This window comes from Mesoplodon mirus, assembly GCF_964341445.2.
Source record: "Mesoplodon mirus genome assembly, chromosome: 6".
Taxonomy (NCBI): domain Eukaryota; kingdom Metazoa; phylum Chordata; class Mammalia; order Artiodactyla; family Ziphiidae; genus Mesoplodon; species Mesoplodon mirus.
Genome location: NC_138982.1, coordinates 128,509,943 through 128,532,191, shown reverse-complemented (window position 1 = coordinate 128,532,191; position 22,249 = coordinate 128,509,943). Strand labels below are relative to the sequence as shown.

Sequence of the window (22,249 nt, the reverse complement as noted above, 5' to 3'; positions counted from 1 at the left end):
CCATGAACCACCTGAATCCGAATCCCTCTGAGGAGGTATGTTTTCACACCCATCCCAGATCAGGTCCAGGTCTTGGGGCCAGAAGGGGATGGATCTACTACTGTCTGATCAAGCATCCCAAGGTGACTCTGAAGCATGTTAACGTTTGAGAACCCCCGACCTGGAAAGATTTAACAACAATTATTTTCATGATTCCATCTTTTAACTGATGTTGGGATAATTACAAATATGAGTAATAAAAAGGCCCACTATTAATAAAATTAAGAATATGAGTAATAAAGCAATAAAAAGGGGGCAACAGAAAAACACATGTAACTTAACTAATCTTGGGTGGTTTGGTGAGGAAGGCATGATTCAGAATTTGTGGAATATTGTCATCTGCAGCAACATGGATGGACCTAGAGATTGTCATACTAAGTGAAGTAAATCAGACAGAGAAAGACAAATATCATATGATATTACTTATATGTGGAATCCAAAAAAAAGACACAAATAAACTTATTTCCAAGACAGAAAGAAACTCACAGACACAGAAAACAAACTTATGGGTACCAAAGGGGAAAGGTGTGGGGACGGATAAATTAGGAGGCTGGGATTAACATATACACATGACTTTGTATAACATAGATAACCAACAAGGACCTAGTGTATAGCTCAGGGAACTATACTCAATATTATGTAATAACCTATAAGGGAAAAGTCTGAAAAAGAATATATGTATTTGAATTGCTGTGCTGTTCACCTGAGACTTATAATATTGTAAATCAACTTTACTTCAATAAAAAAAATTAAAAACAAAACCAGAAAAAGAATTTGTGGAATAATGTAACACTTTGCTGAAATAGTGAGCATTCCAATAGATTTAGGGCTCAAAGTTGAACCTGGTTCTGTTATTAACTAGACAGAAACCAGATCAGGCCTAAGTTTCCTAATCTGTAAAGAGGAATTGAATTCTGTGATCAGTGACTTTTACATTTCTGAGACAAGGTTAAACTTGGAAGGCAAAGAATTTCCTTTATTATTGATATATGTGTGAATATTCTGAAATTTTTAAAAGAACTTAAATGCCACACATTACACAAATTATTGAAAAGGAGATTTGCTAAGAAAATTTAAAACTAAGCTTTGTCTAGTTATTTTAGATGGCATAGATGAGAAACCCAAGTTAGTAAAGATCTTTTTTAACACAAGTTCTTTTCAGTTGACAGTAATTTCATGGGCAGTTTTTGAAGGCCACAATGTTGATATAGATGCAAATAGGTATGTCCTTATTAAAATTTGTTGTGGAAGCTTCAAATATTTTTAAGTAGGCATTGCTTTAAGTTTTAGATAGACAGAAAAATTGAGAGGATAGCCCAGAGAGTTCTCATACACCACCTTGCCCAGTTTCCCCTAATATTAACATCTTACATTAATATGGTACATTTGTTACAATTAATGAACCAATTTTGATACATTATTATTAATGAAGTCTGTCCTTTATTCATACTTTATTTATGTCCTTAGTTTTTACCTAAAGTCCTTTCTCTGATCCAAGATCCCATCCAGAACCACATGACATTTACTTGCCAGGTCTTCTTAGCCCCTTCTTGGCCATGACAGTTTCTCATACCTTCCTTTTTGATGACCTTGGCAGTTTTGAGGAGTACTGGTCAGGTATTTTGTTAGATGCCCCTCTGTTGCAATTTTCTCATGCTTAGGCTGGGGTTATGGGTTTTTGGAAGAAAGACTAGAGAGGTAAAGTGCCCTTTTCATCATATCACATCAAGGGCACCTATTATCAACATGATACGTAACTGTTGTTGACTTTGATCACATGGCTGGGGTAGTGGTTGTCAGGTTTCTCCACTGTAAAGATGCTCTTTTCTCCCCATTGTGTATTGAACTCTTCAAAAGGAAATCACTAGGCATAGCCCACAATTAAAAGCATTATGCCTCACCTCCTCAAGGGCATAGATGATTTGGAATTCTGCACAGGCAGAATTTGCCTCTTTCCACCCATTTATTTATTCAGTTATTTTGACTCATAAATAAATATTTTATATTTTGTGTTATAATCTAACACTACTTTATTAATTATATATATATATATATAATATATATATATTATTACTCAAATTGTTCCAGTTTTGGCCTTTGGGAGCTCATTCATTTAGCTCCTGTGCTTATTTGAAATACCCTCTTTTATTTTTTTCTCCACAAGATGCTCTAACTCATTTTGTACATTTTATGCCCCAATCCTAGAATCCATTATTCCTCTAAGGAGCTCTGGTTCCTTTTATTGGAGAATATGAAAAACTGAAATCTGGGCGTCAGGTGTGCTCATTGCTACGGGAACATCTTTACTTTTAAGTCCTCTCAACTGGCAGAGTGAGGCGTCATATTTGTGTACAGTCCTTCTTGTATGAATATTTCTATAGCTAACCATTTGTATCTATATTAAGCTAAATGTCAGTTCATCCTGATGTCTCCAACTCTAATCTATTATTACACGGATCCTTCTTCCTCCTCCCCTTGCTCATCTGTAAATTCTCACTCCAACAGTGGGAAACCTGGCCCCACATCCACCTTCTATTTACACAATTATTCAATTGTGCCCTTGCTGAGCAGTATCAGAGTTGTTAACTCACACCTTTGTGAGGCTTTGAAAAAGCTGCAAAATTGCTAACAAACGTTTATTTTATTCTTGTCTTTTTAACATATGTCCTTTGCACTGTTTTCATCATCTTAAGACCAGTGTTATTCAGAGCCTGGGTCAAACACTATTTCTATCTAGTACAAGCTGCCATTTGTGTATGTACGTGAGACTGGGCTCCATTCACTTGGAAAAATTAGAGAGAGGATTTAGAGGAAACTTTTAGTTTTCACTTCTTTTGCCTTTTTCTTATCTTGATTCATGTAATTTCTGCCATCTGGCAAACAGTTCTGATCTGAAGACTGCCATCTGTCAGTTCTCACTGCTATCTGGTGATAGTTACTGTGAAATGTTGGTGATAGCAGCAGTCACGGTTTTTGTTGTTGTTTGTTTGTTTGTTTGTTTGTTTTTGCGGTACGCGGACCTCTCACAGTTGTGGCCTCTCCTGTTGCGGAGCACAGGCTCCGGACGCGCAGGCTCAGCGGCCATGGCTCACGGGCCCAGCCACTCCGCGGCATGTGGGATCTTCCCGGACCGGGGCACGAACCCATGTCCCCTGCATCGGCAGGCGGACTCTCAACCACTGCGCCACTAGGGAAGCCCTGTTGTTTTTTAAATTGAAGTATACCTGATTTACAACGTTGTGTTGGTTTCAGGTGTACAACACAATGATTCAGTTACACATACGTGTGTGTGTGTGTGTGTGTGTGTGTGTATATATATGTATATATATATATATAAATATATATATATATATATATATATACACACACATATATATGTATTCTTTTTCAGATCTTTTCCCTTATAGGGTATTACAAAATATTGAGTACAGTTCCCTGTGCTATACAGTAGGTCCTTGTTGGTTATCTATTTCATATATAGTAGTGTGTATATGTTAATACCAACCTCCTAATTTATCCTCCCCACCTTTCCCCTTTGGTAACCATAAGTTTGTTTTCTATGTCTGTGGGTGTATTTCTGTTTTGCAAATAAGTTCATTTGTATATATATTTTTTAGATTCCACATATAAGCGATATCATATGGTGTTTGTCTTTCTCTGTCTGGCTTATTTCACTTAGTCTGATAATCTCTAGGTCCATCCATGTTGCTGCAAATGGCATTATTTCCTTCTTTTTTATGGTTGAGTAATATTCCATATTATATATATATATATATATGTATATATGTATACACATACCACATCTTCTTTATCCATTCATTTGTTGATGGACATTTAGGTTGCTTCTGTGTCTTGGCTATTGTAAATAGTGCTGCTATGAACTTTGGGGTGCATGTATCTTTCCAAATGGGTAATTTGCCCTTGTCCCATGTCCTCTTTGAGAACCCATTAACTACCCATTCTCTGAAGCAAAGACCATAACAGTTCTATCACATGAAAAGTTTGTTGAAAAGTATTTTGTGTGCTTCTGTAACTATTCTTTCCATCTCCTGAACACAAATACCTTCCAGAAAAATGTCCCAGCCTATTTGTTAACATGTGAAAGTTACAAAATATCAATATGTAATGAGCAAATTCAATAAAAATGTTAGCAGAGGAAGAGTCTGGCATGGTAAAATTAAAAATCCCCTGAGTGAATGCTTGTTTACAGTTCTCACTTTGATGTGCATGGATGCAGTAGTGTAGGTTACTAAGCACATGAATCTGGAATGTTCTACTCATCTGCACATGCCCTGGGAAAGATTAGGAGAGCCTTGCCCAATCGTTTTCTGCCGTCTTCAATATAAAGCATCTTCTAGCTCCTGGAATGGAACCATTAGCTCCTTGACACTTTTTCTCTTATGCTCCTCAGTTAATCCTTTAGATTCTATCTTCACACTGTATCCAGACTCTTACCACTGCCCACCATCTCTACTGCCATCATCCTGGTCCAAGCCATTGTCATCTCCCACCTGGATCATTGCCACAGCTTACTACCTGGTCTTCCTCCTTCCAATCTTGCCCTCTTGGGCAAGAATAAGTCGCTTAGAAAACCATGCCAGAGTCTTCCAGTGCTCCTCAGGGTGCTGGCCAGAGTGTGAGCAATGTTTAAGGCCCCATGCAGTCTGCTCCCACTCAGTGACCTCCTGTCTGTCATTCATCTGTGACGACCCTGGTCCCCTTCCTATTCTGTAAACCCACCAGGCAGGCTCCTGCCTCAGGGCCTTTGCACTTGTCCCTCTCTCTGAGATCTGGTTGGTTTGTTACTTCACTTCCTCAGGTCTTCACTCACATGTCCTATTTTTAGTGAGGCTTTCCCTGAACACTATTTAAAAATTTACCCCCTTCTCCACCAAACCCTCTATCCCTTCATGTTCCTTATCTCCGTAATGTTCATTACCATCTGACATTCTCTTTTACTTTTTTGCTTTATCTTTCCCCACCAGAATCCCATTTAGTTTCATCTCTTTAGTCGACTGCTGTATTCCCAGCACTAAGGAAAAATAGAAGGTATGCAGTGGAGAGTTAGTGCATGAAGGACGGTGAGCACCGGAGGGGATTCAGGAAACACCCTCACAGCCAGGGCATGCGAGCCCAGTGCGAAAGGTGAAAGCACTGATCACTCGGATTCCCTACTTCTCCAGTCCTAGGGATTCCACCCCACCCTAGTGACCACTGTTTTTTCCTCTCACATCATAAGCAATACTCAAATGTAATACCATTTATCTATAGAACTATAACTTGGTAGAGATGGCGTAATGAAAATAAAACCCCATTGCCTTCAGTAGCTGTTACTGTTCTAGGTAACTATAATTAGTATTAATATGAGAAGCCTTAGTGGTCGATGACATACTGGGGAAAAGGTATTAGTAATAATACTAATAAAATAATTTACTGAGAACCTTTGTTGCGGGCACTGAGTTGAGTGCTTTATGAATATTAACTCATACTCCCAACTCCACCATTTACTACATGTGTGAGCTGGGCTGATTATGTAACATCTTAGTCTCACCTTCTTCTCTTATAAAGTGAGATCATTGTAGCTGCTTCGGTGTGTGGTTCTGAGTGTGATGTGAGATGATGTCCAGGAAGCATTTAGGCCAGTGCTGGGCACAGGGTCCAGAATTACTGGAACTATTGAATCTTACCTTTGAGAGCCAGGTCTGGGCCACATCTCATCTCTCATAGAAGAGTATAGCACAAGGAAGGAAACTGAGGCTTTGCCATTTTTCAGGAATTCCATTGCTAGAATGTTCTCCCGCCCCCTTTCCCTTAACTCTTGAGAGACAAGGAAGAGAGGTTACACCTTGGGCCAAAATACAAAGACTTCAGATGTTTCTAGCCAACACCATTTTAGTCTTTGTGAATTCATAGAAACACAGTTTATTCATCTGAGCTTTCTGTGTCTTGAAGAACATATGTGTGGTTCTGGAATCTTTTTTAATCAATCTGTTCAATCCCACTCTGACTCTGAAAAACTTAGCAGCCTCAGTTTTGAGAAATTCTGTTCTTTCTTCTGATATCCTTTCCCCCCTTTTCACCCTGTGCCATGGATTCACAGTCTCTTTGGTTTTAGTTTTTAGTCGCTCTATTCTATCTTCTTCCTGGAATCATCTGTCTCTTGAAAAGGAACATAAAGAAATTGAAAAATACATTCCTATCTTCAAATTTCATAGTACTTGCCTGTTTAATATTCATTTCCAATTCTTCTTTTCGAACAGAATTCCAGATTTTTTTCTTATTCATGGTGACAGTGTGCTCAGCCAAAAATACTTTTTGCAGATTCCCTTGCAGCTTAGTGTGCCAGATAACATAACTATGGTATATAGGATGTGGATGCTGGGGAAGATGTTCCTCCCATGTAAGACAGCAAAGCTTTAATAGGGAAAAAAAAAAACAAACAAAAAACCTTCATCCCGGGCCTCCCTGGTGGCGCAGTGGTTGAGAGTCTGCCTGCCGATGCAGGGGATACGGGTTCGTGCCCCGGTCTGGGAGGATCCCATATGCCGCGGAGCGGCTGGGCCCGTGAGCCATGGCCGCTGGGCCTGCGCATCCGGAGCCTGTGCTCCGCAACGGGAGAGGCCACAACAGTGAGAGGCCCGCATACCGCAAAAAGAAAAAAAAAAAAAAAAAAAAACCTTCATCCCTTGGCCTTTTCTTCCTGTTCCTGTCTGAAGCTTGGATATGAAGTCTCAAGGTTCTGTGACCACAAGACATCATGACAAATGCCAACATGCTAAGGACAGCAGTGCAGAAAGATAAGAATAGCCTAGTCCCTGAGGGCAGCATTGAACATCTGCAGCAGCTTCAGCCTCAATACCAGACTTCTTACGGGAGAGAAATAATCCCACCGTGTTTTTAAGCCACTGTTGGTCATGCATTCTCTTCTGTGTTTATCCTGTGTTCTATTCTGTGCAGTAGAATGCATTTTCAGCTGTTTCACATGACTTGCTAGCTAATTTAAATCCAGTTTTATTGTCAAACTGACCACATTGTAGATCACAACACTGAAGTATTTTGTAGTCCAAAAGTGAATCTACTTTTATAAAAGCCAAAGGGAATTAGCCAAATAACCCATTTTGAACAGACTTTAAATGGCAGCAAGTTGAGTTACCACACTTGGATGGAGAGTCCAGAGATTCAGATTTTCAGGTCAGTTCCCCTGCCAGCTGGCTCTGTGGGCAGGCCACTTGACCTGGATTATTTTCCTCCCATCTGCAAAATGAGGTAATTTAAGTAAGCCAGTCCTCTCAAAGACCACCAAAGAGCCAGTGGATTGATGCCTGCAGAGTCCCAGCTGAATTTGGCATTATTGTTTACCTTGCCAAGACTTTTTAGCTAAGAAGCCAAGCACAGATCTTGTTCCTTAGCTGTGAAAATTCCCTTTCAATTGCAGTGTGTGTAATATAAATTGTGAATTTTAAAAACAAGAAACCAGGTTGTATGATTATCAGTAAATATGCACAGTGTACACTGAATTGAACCACTAGGATTAAATGGTGCCAAATTCCTAAAGTTCAGCATTAGCCGAAACATTATGATACTTAATTATCTCATTATGATACTTAATTTATTTTGGTCTCTTTCACTTGAATTCTGTTAAAATTTTTTTTTTTACCTGAGGATCAAACCAAATAAACAGAAGGTTTGTTTTTAAAAATTAAAGTGTGCATGGTTCTATATGGAAACTCCAGGTATATATACTATCAGATTTTTTTTAATTAAAAAACTATTTTTTAGAGCAATTTTAGGTTCACAGCAAAATTGAGTGGAAAGTGCAGAGTTCCCACGTAATCCCCTGTCATATCATAGGTTTTTAAGAATAATGCTTTTAGAATTAAAAAGAGAGAAAACGTACATAAACCATGTTAAACTAAACCCGTTTCTGAAAAAGGATTTGTCGTATTTTTACTACTTCTCTTTAATTCCTTATTAAAAAAATTTTCAAAGACTTTTGTGGTTTAATTACTTTAAAATTTCTGATGTGTAACATTCTAGTATGTTTTATCAGCTTTGAAAGTAATATAAGCAAGGTTGTAAAATCCAGTCTTTGCTGAATTTTATTTTGATGTTAGAGTACAATGAGTTTTCTATTTTGCCATTAGTCCCGAGGGCCTATGAAATAACCAGTATTAGTCCTTTACAAAAACAACCTCATTTGAGGGACATACATTTCTTGGCTTATGTGCAATATTAGAAACCTAAGAGCATTTTTACACTATGAAATGAAGTGTCATTTTTCAAATAAAAAAAATCAAATATCCTTTTATAAATTAATGCTGTATGTGTCCTTTTGATGAACATTAGATTTTACCAAGGTAGATATCTTTCAGTGACTTTGACTTTGCATTAAAATCTACTCCTCAGCAGGTTGGCCTAAGGTCAAGTAAAACAAGACACTTTGTTGTCTGGCAGCTATTACCCAGTTTATGCCACAAGAACTATTTCAGGACAAAGTTGGGAATATCCAATATCTTCTCCTGATTGTCTCATAAACTGATATAATAGCTTTGGGCCAGACATTGAACCTTTCCAGATAACTACTTGTAAAATAGAAAAACATTGCTTAGTATTTTGGGCATTTGTAAATATGGCAGTATGGCTTGACAGACCAGAGCTAATAAATCAGGCAAGCATCTTCAGGTCACTGGTCACTTCTGGCCTCCTGTGGCCTTGAAAATTGGGATGCCTCAGATATAAAGTACTCTTGCTATGGTTGATTGCCTGCCCTGAGAAACCATGAAGAGTCCACTTGGAGAAAGGTATATTGGTTTTGGATGAGGATTTTTTTTTTTCATTCTCCCAACTCATCTGGGTTTTAGTTTGTTTGTTTTTTTTTGTTTGTTTGTGTTATCTGTTCTTTTGTTTTACAGTATTCTACGTAAAAGCAAAAGAAAAATGTGACATCACTTGTATTTTGTCATTTCTTTCCTTATAATTTATAACTTAATGTTTATCTCTGGAGCTAGGTTATAATCTCCTGAAGGTAGGCGGCCTTAGACATGTTTCTGGGAAATGAGATTTATATTATAAGAGATCCATCACACAGCTGTTGTGGAGCTGAGATGCAGTGATGTACATGGAGAACTAGCCACTCCGTGGACTCAAGGGTTCCTTCCTCACCAAGTACCAACTGCACACAGCCCTTGGGAGCACCGTGTCTCATTAATTCTTGCATTCCCTGTGACTCACAATACGATGCTATGGGCACCATCGATTGTTTCAGAGATTTGAGGAATGACAAGATGACACTGTTTATCCCCTGTGATTTGCTTAGATTTTGATCTAAATATTATTTATTTAAATAAATACGTAAATATCATGAGACGTGCATGTTTCAGCTAGAAACAGACTAAAATTTAAGCACCTTTATAGAAAGAGAGTTTTAAAGAATCCTTTTAGGGAATTCCCCAGTGGTCCAGTGGTTAGGACTCTGCACTTTCACTGCCAAGGGCCCGGGTTCAATCCCTGGTCGGAACTAAGATCCCACAAGCCCTTTTTATATAAAGGGAATGAAAAGTATTTTTCTTCCCCTTCTTAGGACATTTATCTCTTTATGTAGCATTTCAGAAAATTTCATGTAACGGACTATGCAAGTAAAAAAATTGTTCTTGTCTTTCTGATATGTGGACAACTTGTATTCCTTGCTCATTCGTAGTCGTGGCTTTAAATCTCTTCTTGCATGTCTTGCTTGAAGGACTGCAGTACCTTACTCAGTGGTCTCCCTGCTTTTATGGTCTCACAACACTAGTCCATCCTTCACTTGATTAAAGAGTTTACCTGAAAATCAAACTTGAGCACATCATTCTTGTTTAAAATATCCTTTGGCCTATGTTACATCCAAAATGGCATCTAAAACCTTAGACTCTAAAACTGGAGTCCACCATATTTCTCCAGTCTTATTTATTTATGGACATTTTTTCCCACTTACCATGTGTTCCAGCCACAGTGAACTTCTGCCTCTTCTACAGATATGCTTTGTCCCTTATTCTTTCTTTGCACAGAAGGTTTCCTTTTGCCATCCTTCCAACCATCCATCCATCCAATATGGTCATGTTTGCCAACACTGGACCATGGATTGGGAATAGAATGTTAAACAAGATAGATACTGTCCTTACATCTTGCAACTTCCCATTCATTTCTTACATGTCACACTCCTGCTCCTCCATTTAGACTCATCTTTAATGTTATTTCTATTTTGAGGTCTTTCCCAGCACACCCCAAGCAGATATGTGCACTATGTTGGCCCATCACTTTATCTCTACTACAGCATTTAATTTCTTCATTCATCAAGACATTTATTGCCTACTGTGTGCAGAATCTATGCTGAAAGCGGGGGATACTGTAGTGAGCAAAGCAAATAAAAATTAAGCCCACAGCTTATACATTATGTTGTAATTATCCAACTTTCACCCTTATGAGAATGTGAATTCTTATAGGACTTTATGTATCAATAATATCTTTATATCTGAAGTACCAGCAATGCTAAAAATACTTTGCATGATATATAATTTAAAAATATATATATAGCAAAAGTCTAAGGAGTTTTCATAATTTAATTGAGTTAAACTCTCTGTGTATGTGTATATATGTGTATTGTATATAAACATATAATACACATATGTGTATTTGCATCAGATATTTTTTTAAGAAGTAAAATTTTATGGATCTAGTTGAATTTCTCTGTTTTCCTCTGTGATTCCATACACTTGAAAAGTAACCATTACTTTAATTAAATTTCTTGATGATCAAAAAAAAATAAAATAAAAACACTAAGCATATATTAAAAATAATAATAATACACATATGTGTATATATAGATTTTGTTTGTTTAGGAAGTAGAAAAATGCTAAATTTTCTATTAGCTTACAAAGAAATTAAAATGTCCAAGAAAGAATGTCCAATCATTTATTTTGATTCTTCTCAATGATTGCCTAGGCAGTGTCAATCTATCACTTTTTAATCCTTGTTGCAATTGAATGCCAATTTTTTGTATGGTTAATTTGCAGTCAGAGATTCATACTAGTTAAGTTAAAATTTCACTTAAGACATGTAGGAAGTATTTTAACCATCAAGGTAATGTGGCAAGGAACTTGGCTGTTTAAGGAAGCAGGACTCAACATTCTAAAAGTACTAGTCTTTCCTGGATTGATTACTTCATCATTCTGAAAGCTGTATAACCTCTCTGAAGTTCTTTCAGCCCGTCTTTCCTTGTTACTGTCACTGGGATAAGACCCTTGGGATGCAGACAGGATGACATGAAGCTGTTTTCCTTTCTTGCAGTTGGTGAGTTTGTAAGTGATGCTCTCCTCGTTCCCGACAAGTGCAAATTCTTACACCAGGAGAGGATGGATGTTTGTGAAACCCACCTTCACTGGCACACTGTTGCCAAAGAGGTACCAACCCATTCATTCTTTCTACTTTTAAAGTGAAGACTTCCTAGGAACTATGCACAGTGACATTTTAGAGGGTATTTGGAGGCAACAGTTGTGTTGATAAATATGTTTTTAAAATTATTATTGTTAAAAATAAAAGACTTCATGAATATTTTAAGAGGATATCTTGAGGCAACAGCTGTGTTGATAAATAAGTTATTATTATTTTAAAAACCATCCATGAGTATTTTATATTTAGATTTGTTATGTCTATGCCATGTTTTATAATTTAGAAACTACAATTTTATACTCCCTATAAACCTTAAAACATACCTTTAATTTTTTTTTTTAAATTGATCTCTTGTTTTCTTTTTTCGTATACCAAGTTTTCATGATTTAACCTTTTTCTCTATTATCTGTTCGGGAACACAGTGGTAGAACAATAGCTTGTCCTGTACCAACCTGAAAGCCACAGTTAGAAAGCTCAGTTTCTAAGTTGTGCCACCCAATTTTGTATTCACTGTGCCATGCTACCACCTTCATTGATCCATAGTAGATGAGTCTATGGCACCAATTCTAAGCTTTGCTAACCCCTGCTTTTGGCAAAGCTGATAAGAGACATAAAAAAATTAGCATAAAATGTCACCTTTTTGGGGGGGCCGTGCCACCTGGCTGGTGGGATTTTAGTTCCCCCACCAGGAATCAAACCCGGGCCCTCAGCAGTGGAAGCGCAGAGTCCTAACGACTGGACCACCAGGGAATTCCCCAAATGTCACTTTTTGATATTACTACCTTTAAAACTGCTTTGTCCCTTTAAATTTATATAGTAAATTTATATAGTTTTTTTGTAATGCAATCAAATGTCACTTTTTGATATTACTACCTTCAAAACTGCTTTGTCCCTTTAAATTTATATAGTAAATTTATATAGTTTTTCTGTAATGTGATCAGTCTCCTAGAATTAGCCTACTTTATCTAGCTCAGTGGTTCTCGAATGGGGTCAGTTTTACTCCACATCCCTTCCCAGAAACATGAGCCAATGTCTGGAGACATGATTTGCTTAAGGGGTGGTATTACTGGCATTGGTGGCCAGAGGCCAGAGCTTCTGCTAAACATTCTTCAGTGAACAGGACAGCTTTTCCTCTCCCCTTGCCCTGAAAAATGATCTGGTCCAAAATGTCAGTGATACTGAGGTTGAGAAACCCTGATCTACCTTCATTTAAACATTGAATCATAGCCTTAACGCTATTAGGCAGAAAACACCACTTAAGATCCAGCATTAATTTTGCCTTTTTTAAAATAATATGTTTTAATTTACTGGAAAATGACATTGTCTTTATATAAAAATGTTTAAGAGCAGATATTAAGAAAACAAACTAGGTAATTTAAAGCCCAGTACCCATCTGATAACCTCATTTTTCATTTCTTCTTGAGATTAAAAAAATTTTTTTTCTCTCCTAAGAAACAAATTGACTCTAATTCCTATGAGGTCAAAATACACTCTTTAAAATTTCATTGTTTACCTATGTGTGTTGAATTATCCTCTGTCACCATTGGATGCTTTCAAAGCTTTATGTTAATCTAAATGTGTGAGAATTTAGCAAATCCCAGGAAAGCAAAAGGATATTGAAGGAGAAATCTCTACTGACTTTAAGTTCTGATTCATAGCAAAGGCTAATTTCTTCTCTTCCCAGGATTGTTATTTTGGAAGTGAGCCAAGAGAGTTAGAATTTCTAGAATGCGATAGGTCTGAGGGAGAGAGGCTTCCGTACATAAGAGAGGTAGAAGTGGGTTGGGGGGATATACGTGAAACTATCACTACTTCCTGATATGCTAATGAAGCCACAAAGCACTGATTCTCTGATAACTATTCACAGTGCAGCCTCTTCTACATCTTAGCTCCCAATTAGTTTCTATTCCTATTTTTTAATTAATTTCTATAGTATAACAACACATCCTTATTAAATAAGTAACAAACTTAAAAATTAAGGGTACCAAAAAAGCCTGTGCTAAAGAAACTGTTGTAAATCCCCTCAAAAAGCAAATGATTCTTTCCATTGTGAAATTGGTTCTTGATACACTGAGCCTGTGTGTTGTTATAATTGAGATTTTCTTACAATGAAGCACATCTATTCCAGTACTCTCATTGTTTTCTCCTTACCTTTTGTAGACCTGTAGTGAGAAGAGTACCAACTTGCATGACTATGGCATGCTGCTGCCCTGTGGAATTGACAAATTCAGAGGGGTGGAGTTTGTTTGTTGCCCACTGGCCGACGAAAGTGACAATATTGACTCAGCAGATGCAGAGGAGGATGACTCGGATGTCTGGTGGGGTGGAGCAGATACAGACTATGCAGATGGGAGGTAAGGGGGCCTTCATGTTTGGTCTTTTGTAGGTGCCAGAACATCTAGCATATAGTTTTGTTTCTTCTATAAATCTGTCTATCTTTCTGTTTCTCATTTAAATAATCTCTGCCCACTCCTATCAGATTTTGTTTTTATGGAAAAAAAATCTAACCATGAGGTTCTGTTCTGGTTATGGCCTACCATTTAATTTTAGTATAATTGATCAGCCATCACTGAGTTAATTTGAACTATTTTATTTTAATCTCAAGAGTTGGGATCATAATTCCACTGATATTATAATAGGTCACTGGTAGTACTACAGAGAATTGCTATCTGGGTGAGTGACATGGCATTTTGTTTTGATCTGTAATTTAGAAATTTGCAGGGGAGATTTAGGGATCATTTCATCACTGATTAGCTAAATCTGAATTTTTGTTAAGAAAGGTTTGATTCTGTTTCTGTTATTGTGGGTTTTTGTTTTCTGTTTTTGTGGGTTTTTTGTGTTTTGTCATCTTTTCCTATATAAATGAACTCAGAGGCAAACTTAAACATTTGCTAAAGTTCTTTAACTGGGAGGGACCTTCAAGATGGCAGAGGAGTAAGACCTGGAGATCACCTTCCTCCCCACAAATACATCAGAAATACATCTACATGTGGAACAACTCCTAGAGAACACCTACTGAATGCTAGCAGAAGACCTCAGACCTCCCAAAAGGCAAGAAACTCCCCCACGTACCTGGGTAGGGCAAAAGAAAAAACAAGAAACAGACACAAAAGAATAGGGACACGACCTGCACCTCGGGGAGGGAGCTGTGAAGGAGGAAACATTTCCACACACTGGGAAGGCCCTTCACTGGCAGAGACGGGGGGGTGGGTGGGGGGGAAGCTTCAGAGCCACGGAGGACAGCGCAATAACAGGGGTGCAGAGGGCAAAGCACAGAGATTCCTGCACAGAGGATCTGCCGACCAGCAATCACCAGCCAGAGATACTTGTCTGCCCAGGCGCCTGTGCAGGTGGTAGCTGGGAGCTGAGGCTCGGGCTTCGGAGGTCAGATCCCAGGGAGAGGACTGGGAATGGCTGCGTGAATACAGCCTGAAGGGGTTAGTGCACCACGGCAAGCCGGGAGGGAGCCCAGGAAAAAGTCTGGAAATGCCTAAGAGGCAAGAGACCATTGTTTCGGAGTGCGTGAGGAGAGGGGATTCAGAGCACCGCCTAAACAAGCTCCACAGACGGGCGCGAGCCACAGCTATCAGCGTGGACCACAGAGACGGGCATGAGATGCTAAGGCTGCTGCTGCAGCCACCAAGAAGCCTGTGTGCAAGCACAGGTCACTCTCCACACCTCCCCTCCTGGGAGCCCGTGCAACCCGCCACAGACAGGGTCCCATGATCCAGGGACAACTTCCCCAGGAGATCACACGTTGTGCCAGGGGCTGGTGCAATGTCATGCCAGCCTCTGCCACAGCAGGTTCACCCCACATTCTGTACCCCTCCTTCCCCCTGGCCTGAGTGAGCCAGACCCACTAATCAGCTGCTCCTGTAACCCCATCCTGTCTGGGCAGAGAACAGATGCCCTCAGGTGACCTACATGCAGAGGGAATGCCAAATCCAAAGCTGAACCCCAGGACCTGTGCGAACAAAGAAGAGAAAGGGAAATCTCTCCCAGTAGCCTCAGGAGCAGCAGATTAAATCTCCACAACCAAATTGATGTACCCTGCATCTGTGGAATACCTGAATAGACAATGAATCATCCCAAAACTGAGGCAGTGGACTTTGGGAGCAGCTATAAATGGGATTTACTTTCTGCATCTAATTTGTTTCTGGTTTTATGTTTATCTTAGTTTACTATTTAGAGCTTATTATCGTCGTTTGATTTCTCTATTGATTTGGTTGCCCTCTTTTATTTTATATATATATATATTTTTTCCTTTTTCTCTTTTTGCGAGCATGTATGCTTTTTTGTATGATTTTGTCTATATAGCTTTGCTTTTACCATTTGTCCTAGGATTCTGTCTGTCCATTTTCATTTCTTTTTTTTTTTTAACTATAGTTTTTAGCCCTTGTTATCATTGGTGGATTTGTTTCTTAGTTTGGTTGCTCTCTTCTTTCTTACCTGTTTTTTTTAATCTTTCATAATTTTTTTTTATTTTAAGAACTTTATTTACTTTATTTTACTTTTTTCTTTCTTTCTTTATCTTTTTTCTCCCTTTTCTTCTGAGCCGTGTGACTGCCAGGGGCTTGGTGCTCTGGCTGGGTGTCAGGCCTGAGCCTCTGAGTTGAGGGAGGCAAGTTCAGGATGTTGGTCCACCAGAGACCTCCCGGCTGCACATAATATAAAACACTGAAACCTCTCTCAGAGATCTCCATCTCAATGCTAAGACACAGCTCCACTCAATGACCAGCAAGCTACAGTGCTCAACACCCTATGGCAAACAACTAGCAAGACAGAACACAACCCCACCCATTAGCAAAGAGGCTGCGTAAAATCATAATAAGGTCACAGACACCCCAAAACATACCACCAGACGCTATTCTGCCTGCCAGAAAGATACTATCCAGCCTCTTCCACCAGAACACAGGCACCAGTTCCCTACAATAGAAAGACAACACAACCCAATGAATCAACCTTACACATTGGGGGCAGCCTAATACATACACATTGGGGAGCACCCAAAATAACATGAACTGCGAACCTGCAGCCTGCAAAAAGGAGACCCCGAACACAGTAAGTTGAGGGAAATGAGAAGACCGAGAAATACACAGCAGATGAAGGAGCAAGGTAAAAATCCACCAGACCAAAAAATGAAGAGGAAATAGGCAGCCTACCTGAAAAAGAATTCAGAGTAATGAGAGTAAATATAATCCAAAATCTTGGAAATAGAATGGAGAAAATACAAGAAATATTTAACAAGGACCTAGAAGACCTAAAGAGCAAACAAACAATCATGAACAACACAATAAATGAAATTGAAAATTCTCTAGAAGTAATCACTAGCAGCATAACTGAGACAGAAAATGGATAAGTGACCTGGAGATAAAATAGTGGAAATAACTACTGCAGAGCAGAATAAAGAAAAAAGAATGAAAAGAGTTGAGGACAGTCTCAGAGACCTCTGGGACAACATTAAACGCACCAACATTCAAACTATAGGTGTCCCAGAAGAAGAAGACAAAAAGAAAGGGACTGAGAAAAAACTTGAAGAGATTATACTTGAATACTTCTCTAATATGGGAAAGGAAATAGTCAATCAACTCCAGGAAGTGCAGAGAGTCCCACACACGTTAAATCCCAGGAGAAACACACCAAGACACATATTAATCAAACTATCAAAAATTAAATACAAAGAAAAAATATTAAAAGCATCAAGGGAAAAGCAACAAATAACATACAAGACAATCCCCATAAGGTTAACAGCTGATCTTTCAGCAGAAACTCTGCAAGCCAGAAGGGAGTGACAGGACATATTTAAAGAAATGAAAGGGAAAAACCTACAACCAAGATTACTGTATCCAGCAAGGATCTCATTCAGATTCGATGGAGAAATGAAAACTTTTACAGACAAGCAAAAGCTAAGAGATTTCAGCACTACCAAACCTGCTTTACAACAAATGCTAAAGGAACTTCTCTAGGCAGGAAACACAAGAGAAGGAAAAGCCCTACAATAATAAACCCAAAACAATTAAGAAAATGGTAATAGGCACATACATGCATTAATTACCTTAAATGTAAATGGATTAACTGCGCCAACCAAAAGACATAGACTGGCTGAATGGATACAAAAACAAGACCCATATATATGCTGTCTAGAAAAGACCCACTTCAGACCTAGGGAAACATACAGACTGGAAGTGAGGAGATGGAAAAAGATATTCTATGCAAATGGAAATCAAAAGAAAGCTGGAGTAGCAATTCTCATATTAGACAAAATAGACATTAAAATAAAGACTATTACAAGAGACAAAGAAGGACACTATATAATAATCAAGGGATCAATTCAAGAAGAAGAAATAACAATTGTAAATATTTATGCACCCCACATAGGAGCACCTCAATACATACGGCAAAAGCTAACAGTAGTATAAATAAATAAAAGGGGAAATGGACAGTAACACAATCATAGTAGGGGACTTTAACACCCCACTTTCACAAAATGACAGATCATCCAAAATGAAAATAAATACGGAAACACAGGCTTTAAATAATACATTAAACAAGATGGACTTAATTGGTATTTATTGGACATTCCATCCAAAAACAACAGAATACATTTTATTCTCAAGTGCTCATGTAACATTCTCCAGGTTAGATCATATCTTGGGTTACAAATCAAGCCTTGGTAAATTTAAGAAATTGAAATCATATCAAGTATCTTTTCCGAACACAATGCTGTGAGACTAGATATCAATTACAGGGAAAAAATCGTAAAAAATACAGACACATGGAGGCTAAAAAATACACTGCTAAATAACCAAGAGATCACTGTAGAAATCAAAGAGGATATCAAAAAATACCTAGAGACAAATGAAAATGAAAACATGATGACCCAAAACCTAAGGGATGCAGCAAAAGCAGTTCTAAGAGGGAAGTTTGTAGCAATACAATCCTACCTCAAGAAACAAGAAAAATCTCCAATAAACAACCTAACCTTACACCTAAAGCAATTGGAGAAAGAAGAAGAAAAAACCCCAAAGTTAGCAGTAGGAAAGAAATCATAAAGATCAGATCAGAAATAAATGAAAAAGAAATGAAGGAAATGATAGCAAAGATCAATAAAACTAAAAGCTGGTTCTTGGAGAAGATAAAATTGATCAACCATTAGCCAGACTCATCAAGACAAAAAGGGAGAAGACTCAAATCAATAGAATTAGAAATGAAAAGGGTGAAGTAACAATGGAATCAGCAGAAATACAAAGGATCATGAGAGATTCCTACAAGCAACTCTATGCCAATAAAATGGACAACCTGGAGGAAGTGGACAAATTCTTAGAAAAGCACTAACTTCTGAGACTGAACCAGGAAGAAATGGAACATATAAACTGACCAATCACAAACACCAAAATTGAGACTGTGATTAAAAATCTTCCAACAAACAAAAGCCCAGGACCAGATGGCTTCACAGGCAACTTCTATCAAACATTTAGAGAAGAGCTAACACTTATCCTTCTCAAACTCTTCCAAAATATAGCAGATGGAGGAACACTTCCATACTCATTCTAAGAAGCCACTATAGCCCTGATACCAAAACCAGTCAAAGATGTCACAGAGAAAGAAAACTACAGGCCAATATCTGTGATGAACATAGATGCAAAAATCCTCAACAAAATACTAGCAAATAGAATCCAAAAGCACATTAAAAGGATCATACACCATGATCAAGTGGGGTTTATCCCAGATAGTATGGATTCTTCAATATATATAAATCAATCAATGTGATAAACCATATTAACTAAGTGAAAGAGAAAAACCATATGATCATCTCAATAGCTTCAGAAAAAGCTTTCAACAAAATTTGAGCACCCATTTATGATAAAAACGCTCCAGAACGTATGCATAGAGGGAACTTACCTCAACATAATAAAGGCCATATATGACAAACCCACAGCCAACATCCTTCTCAATGGTGAAAAACTGAAACCATTTGCACTAAGATCAAGAACAAGATAAGGTTGCCCACTCTCACCACTATTATTCAACGTAGTTTTGGAATTTTTAGCCATAGAATTCAGAGAAGAAAAAGAAATAAGAGAAATCCAAATCGGGAAAGAAGTAAAACTGTCCCTGTTTTCAGATGGCATGGTACTATACATAGAGAATCCTAAAGATGCTCCCAAAAAACTACTAGAGCTAATCAATGAATTTGGTAGACTAGCAGGATACAAAATTAATGCACAGAAATCTCTTGCATTTCTATATACTAATGATGAGAAATCTGAAAGAGAAATTAAGGAAACACTCCCATTTACCATTGCAACAGAAAGGTTAAAATACCTAGGAATAAACCTACCTAAGGGTACAAAAGACCTGTATGCAGAAAAGTATAAGACACTCATGAAAGAAATTACAAATGATACAAACAGAGGGAGAGTTATACCATGTTCTTGGATTGGAAGAATCAACATTGTGAAAATGACTCTACTACCCAAAGCAATATACTGATTCAGTGCAAGCCCTATCAAACTACCAATGGCATTTTTCAGAGAACTAGAACAAAAAATATCAAAATTTGTATGGAAACACAAATGACCCCAAATAGCCAAAGCAATCTTGAGAAAGAAAAATGGAGCTGGAGGAATCAGGCTTCCTGCCTTCAGACTCTACTACAAAGCTACAGTACTCAAGACAGAATGGTACTGGCAGAAAAACAGAAATATAGATCAATGGAAAAGGATAGAAAGCCTAGAGATTAACGCACGCACATATGGTCACCTTTGTTTTGATAAAGGAGGCAAGAATATACAATGGAGAAAAGACAGCCTCTTCAGTAAATGATGCTGGGAAGACTGGACAGCCACGTGTAAAAGAATGAAATTAGAACACTCCCTAACACCATACACAAAAATAACTCAAAATGGATGAAAGACCTAAATGTAAGGCCAGACACTATAAAACTCTTAGAGGAAAACATAGGCAGAACACTCTATGACATAAATCACAGCAAGATCCTTTTTGACCCACCTCCTAGAGAAATGGAAATAAAAACAAAAATAAACAAATGGGACCTAATGAAACTTAAAAGCTTTTGCACAGCAAAGGAAACCATAAATAAGATGAAAAGACGACCCTCAGAATGGGAGACAATATTTGCAAATGAAGCAACTGACAAAAGATTAATCTCCACAATTTATAAATAGCTCATGCAGCTCAATACCAAACAAACAAACAACCCAATCCAAAAATGGGCAGAAGACCTAAATAGACATTTCTTCAAAGAAGATATACAGTTTGCCAACAAACATGTGAAAGGATGCTCAACATCATTAATCATTAGATAAATACAAATCAAAATGACAATGAGGTATCACCTCACACTGGTCAGAATGCCCAACATCAAAATATCTACAAACAATAAATGCTGGAGAGGCTGTAGAGAAAAGGGAACCCTCTTGCACTGTTGGTCGGATTGGAAACTGATACAGTCACTATGGAGAACAGTATGGAGGTTCCTTAAAAACTAGAAATAGAACTACCATACGACCTAGCAATCCCACTACTGGGCATATACCCTGAGAAAACCATAACTCAAAAAGTCATGTACCACAGCGTTCATTGCAGCTCTATTTACAATAGCCAGGTCATGGAAGCAACCTAAGTGGCCATTGACAGATGAATGGATAAAGAAAATGTGGCACATATATGCAATGGAATATTACTCAGCCATAAAAAGAAACAAAATTGAGTTATTTGTAGTGAGGTGGATGGACCTAGAGTCTGTCATATAGAGTCAAGTAAGTCAGAAAGAGAAAAACAAATACCATATGCTCACACAAATATATATGGAATCTAAAAAAAAAAAAAAAAAGGTTCTGAAGAACCTAGGGACAGGACAGGAATAAAGACGCAGATGTAGAGAATTCACTTGAGGACACAGGGAGGGGGAAAGTTAATCTGGGATGAAGTGAGAGAGTGGCATGGACATATATACATGACCAAATATAAAATAGATAGCTAGTGGGAAGCAGCTGCATAGCACAGGTGCTTTGTGTCCACCCAGAGGGTTGGGATACAGGGGTGGGAGGTAGACACAAGAGGGAGGAGATATGGGGATATATGTATACGTATAGGTGATTCACTTTGTAATAAAGCAGAAACTATCACGCCGTTTTAAAGCAATTATAGTCCAATAAAGATGTTTTAAAAACAGTTCTTTGTCTGGTTTTGTGATTTTTAAGAAATATATTTTCACCTCTTTTTCTTTGGAATCTTAATCCCATAACTTATAGACTCTTTTTTTTAATTAAAGGCAAACATTTATATTCAGATCATAAAATTATAAAATCAGCAACTTTTGGTTAGAAAGGCCATCTGGTTCAGCCATCAGTTTCATCCTATCTCCTCCCCCAAAGGTGATGATGACATATCACTTCACTTTTTCCTTCAGTATTTTCTCAGATGTTTCCTAGTGTTACAGATTTCCAAACAAAACATTAAATATGAATTGTAAGACTTATAATAATTAATAAAGTTTTCTGATTTTTATATAGTCAGGCACAGATTTTTTAATAGCATTTTGTAGAATTTTAAAAATAATTGTACAGAAGTACAATCTATTTTACAAATATATAAGAATCTATGTATACTGAGGTACCCTAGTTTTTATTTCTTATCAGTTAATAGTACAGGCTTCTCTCGTGGCTGTTGCCCAATTTTATCATGACTCTCTTGTTTGTTAAGCTTTTTTGTGTTTCCTCATTATGCAGTTTAGAAAAATTGAGTTTAACGTGGCAAGCAT

General features: G+C 37.8%; 1 protein-coding gene across 4 annotated transcripts in view; it reads left to right on the top strand.

Moving 5' to 3' along the window:
* APP (amyloid beta precursor protein) overlaps positions 1–22,249 on the top strand; it is a 294,233-nt gene that overhangs the window by 106,702 nt on the left and 165,282 nt on the right. For all 4 annotated transcript variants that reach the window (XM_082625057.1, XM_082625056.1, XM_082625055.1 and 1 more), the window contains exons 4-5: positions 11,362–11,474; positions 13,624–13,817. In XM_082625057.1, coding sequence (XP_082481183.1) covers positions 11,362–11,474; positions 13,624–13,817 — 307 coding nt within the window. The remainder of the gene's footprint in view (positions 1–11,361; positions 11,475–13,623; positions 13,818–22,249) is intronic.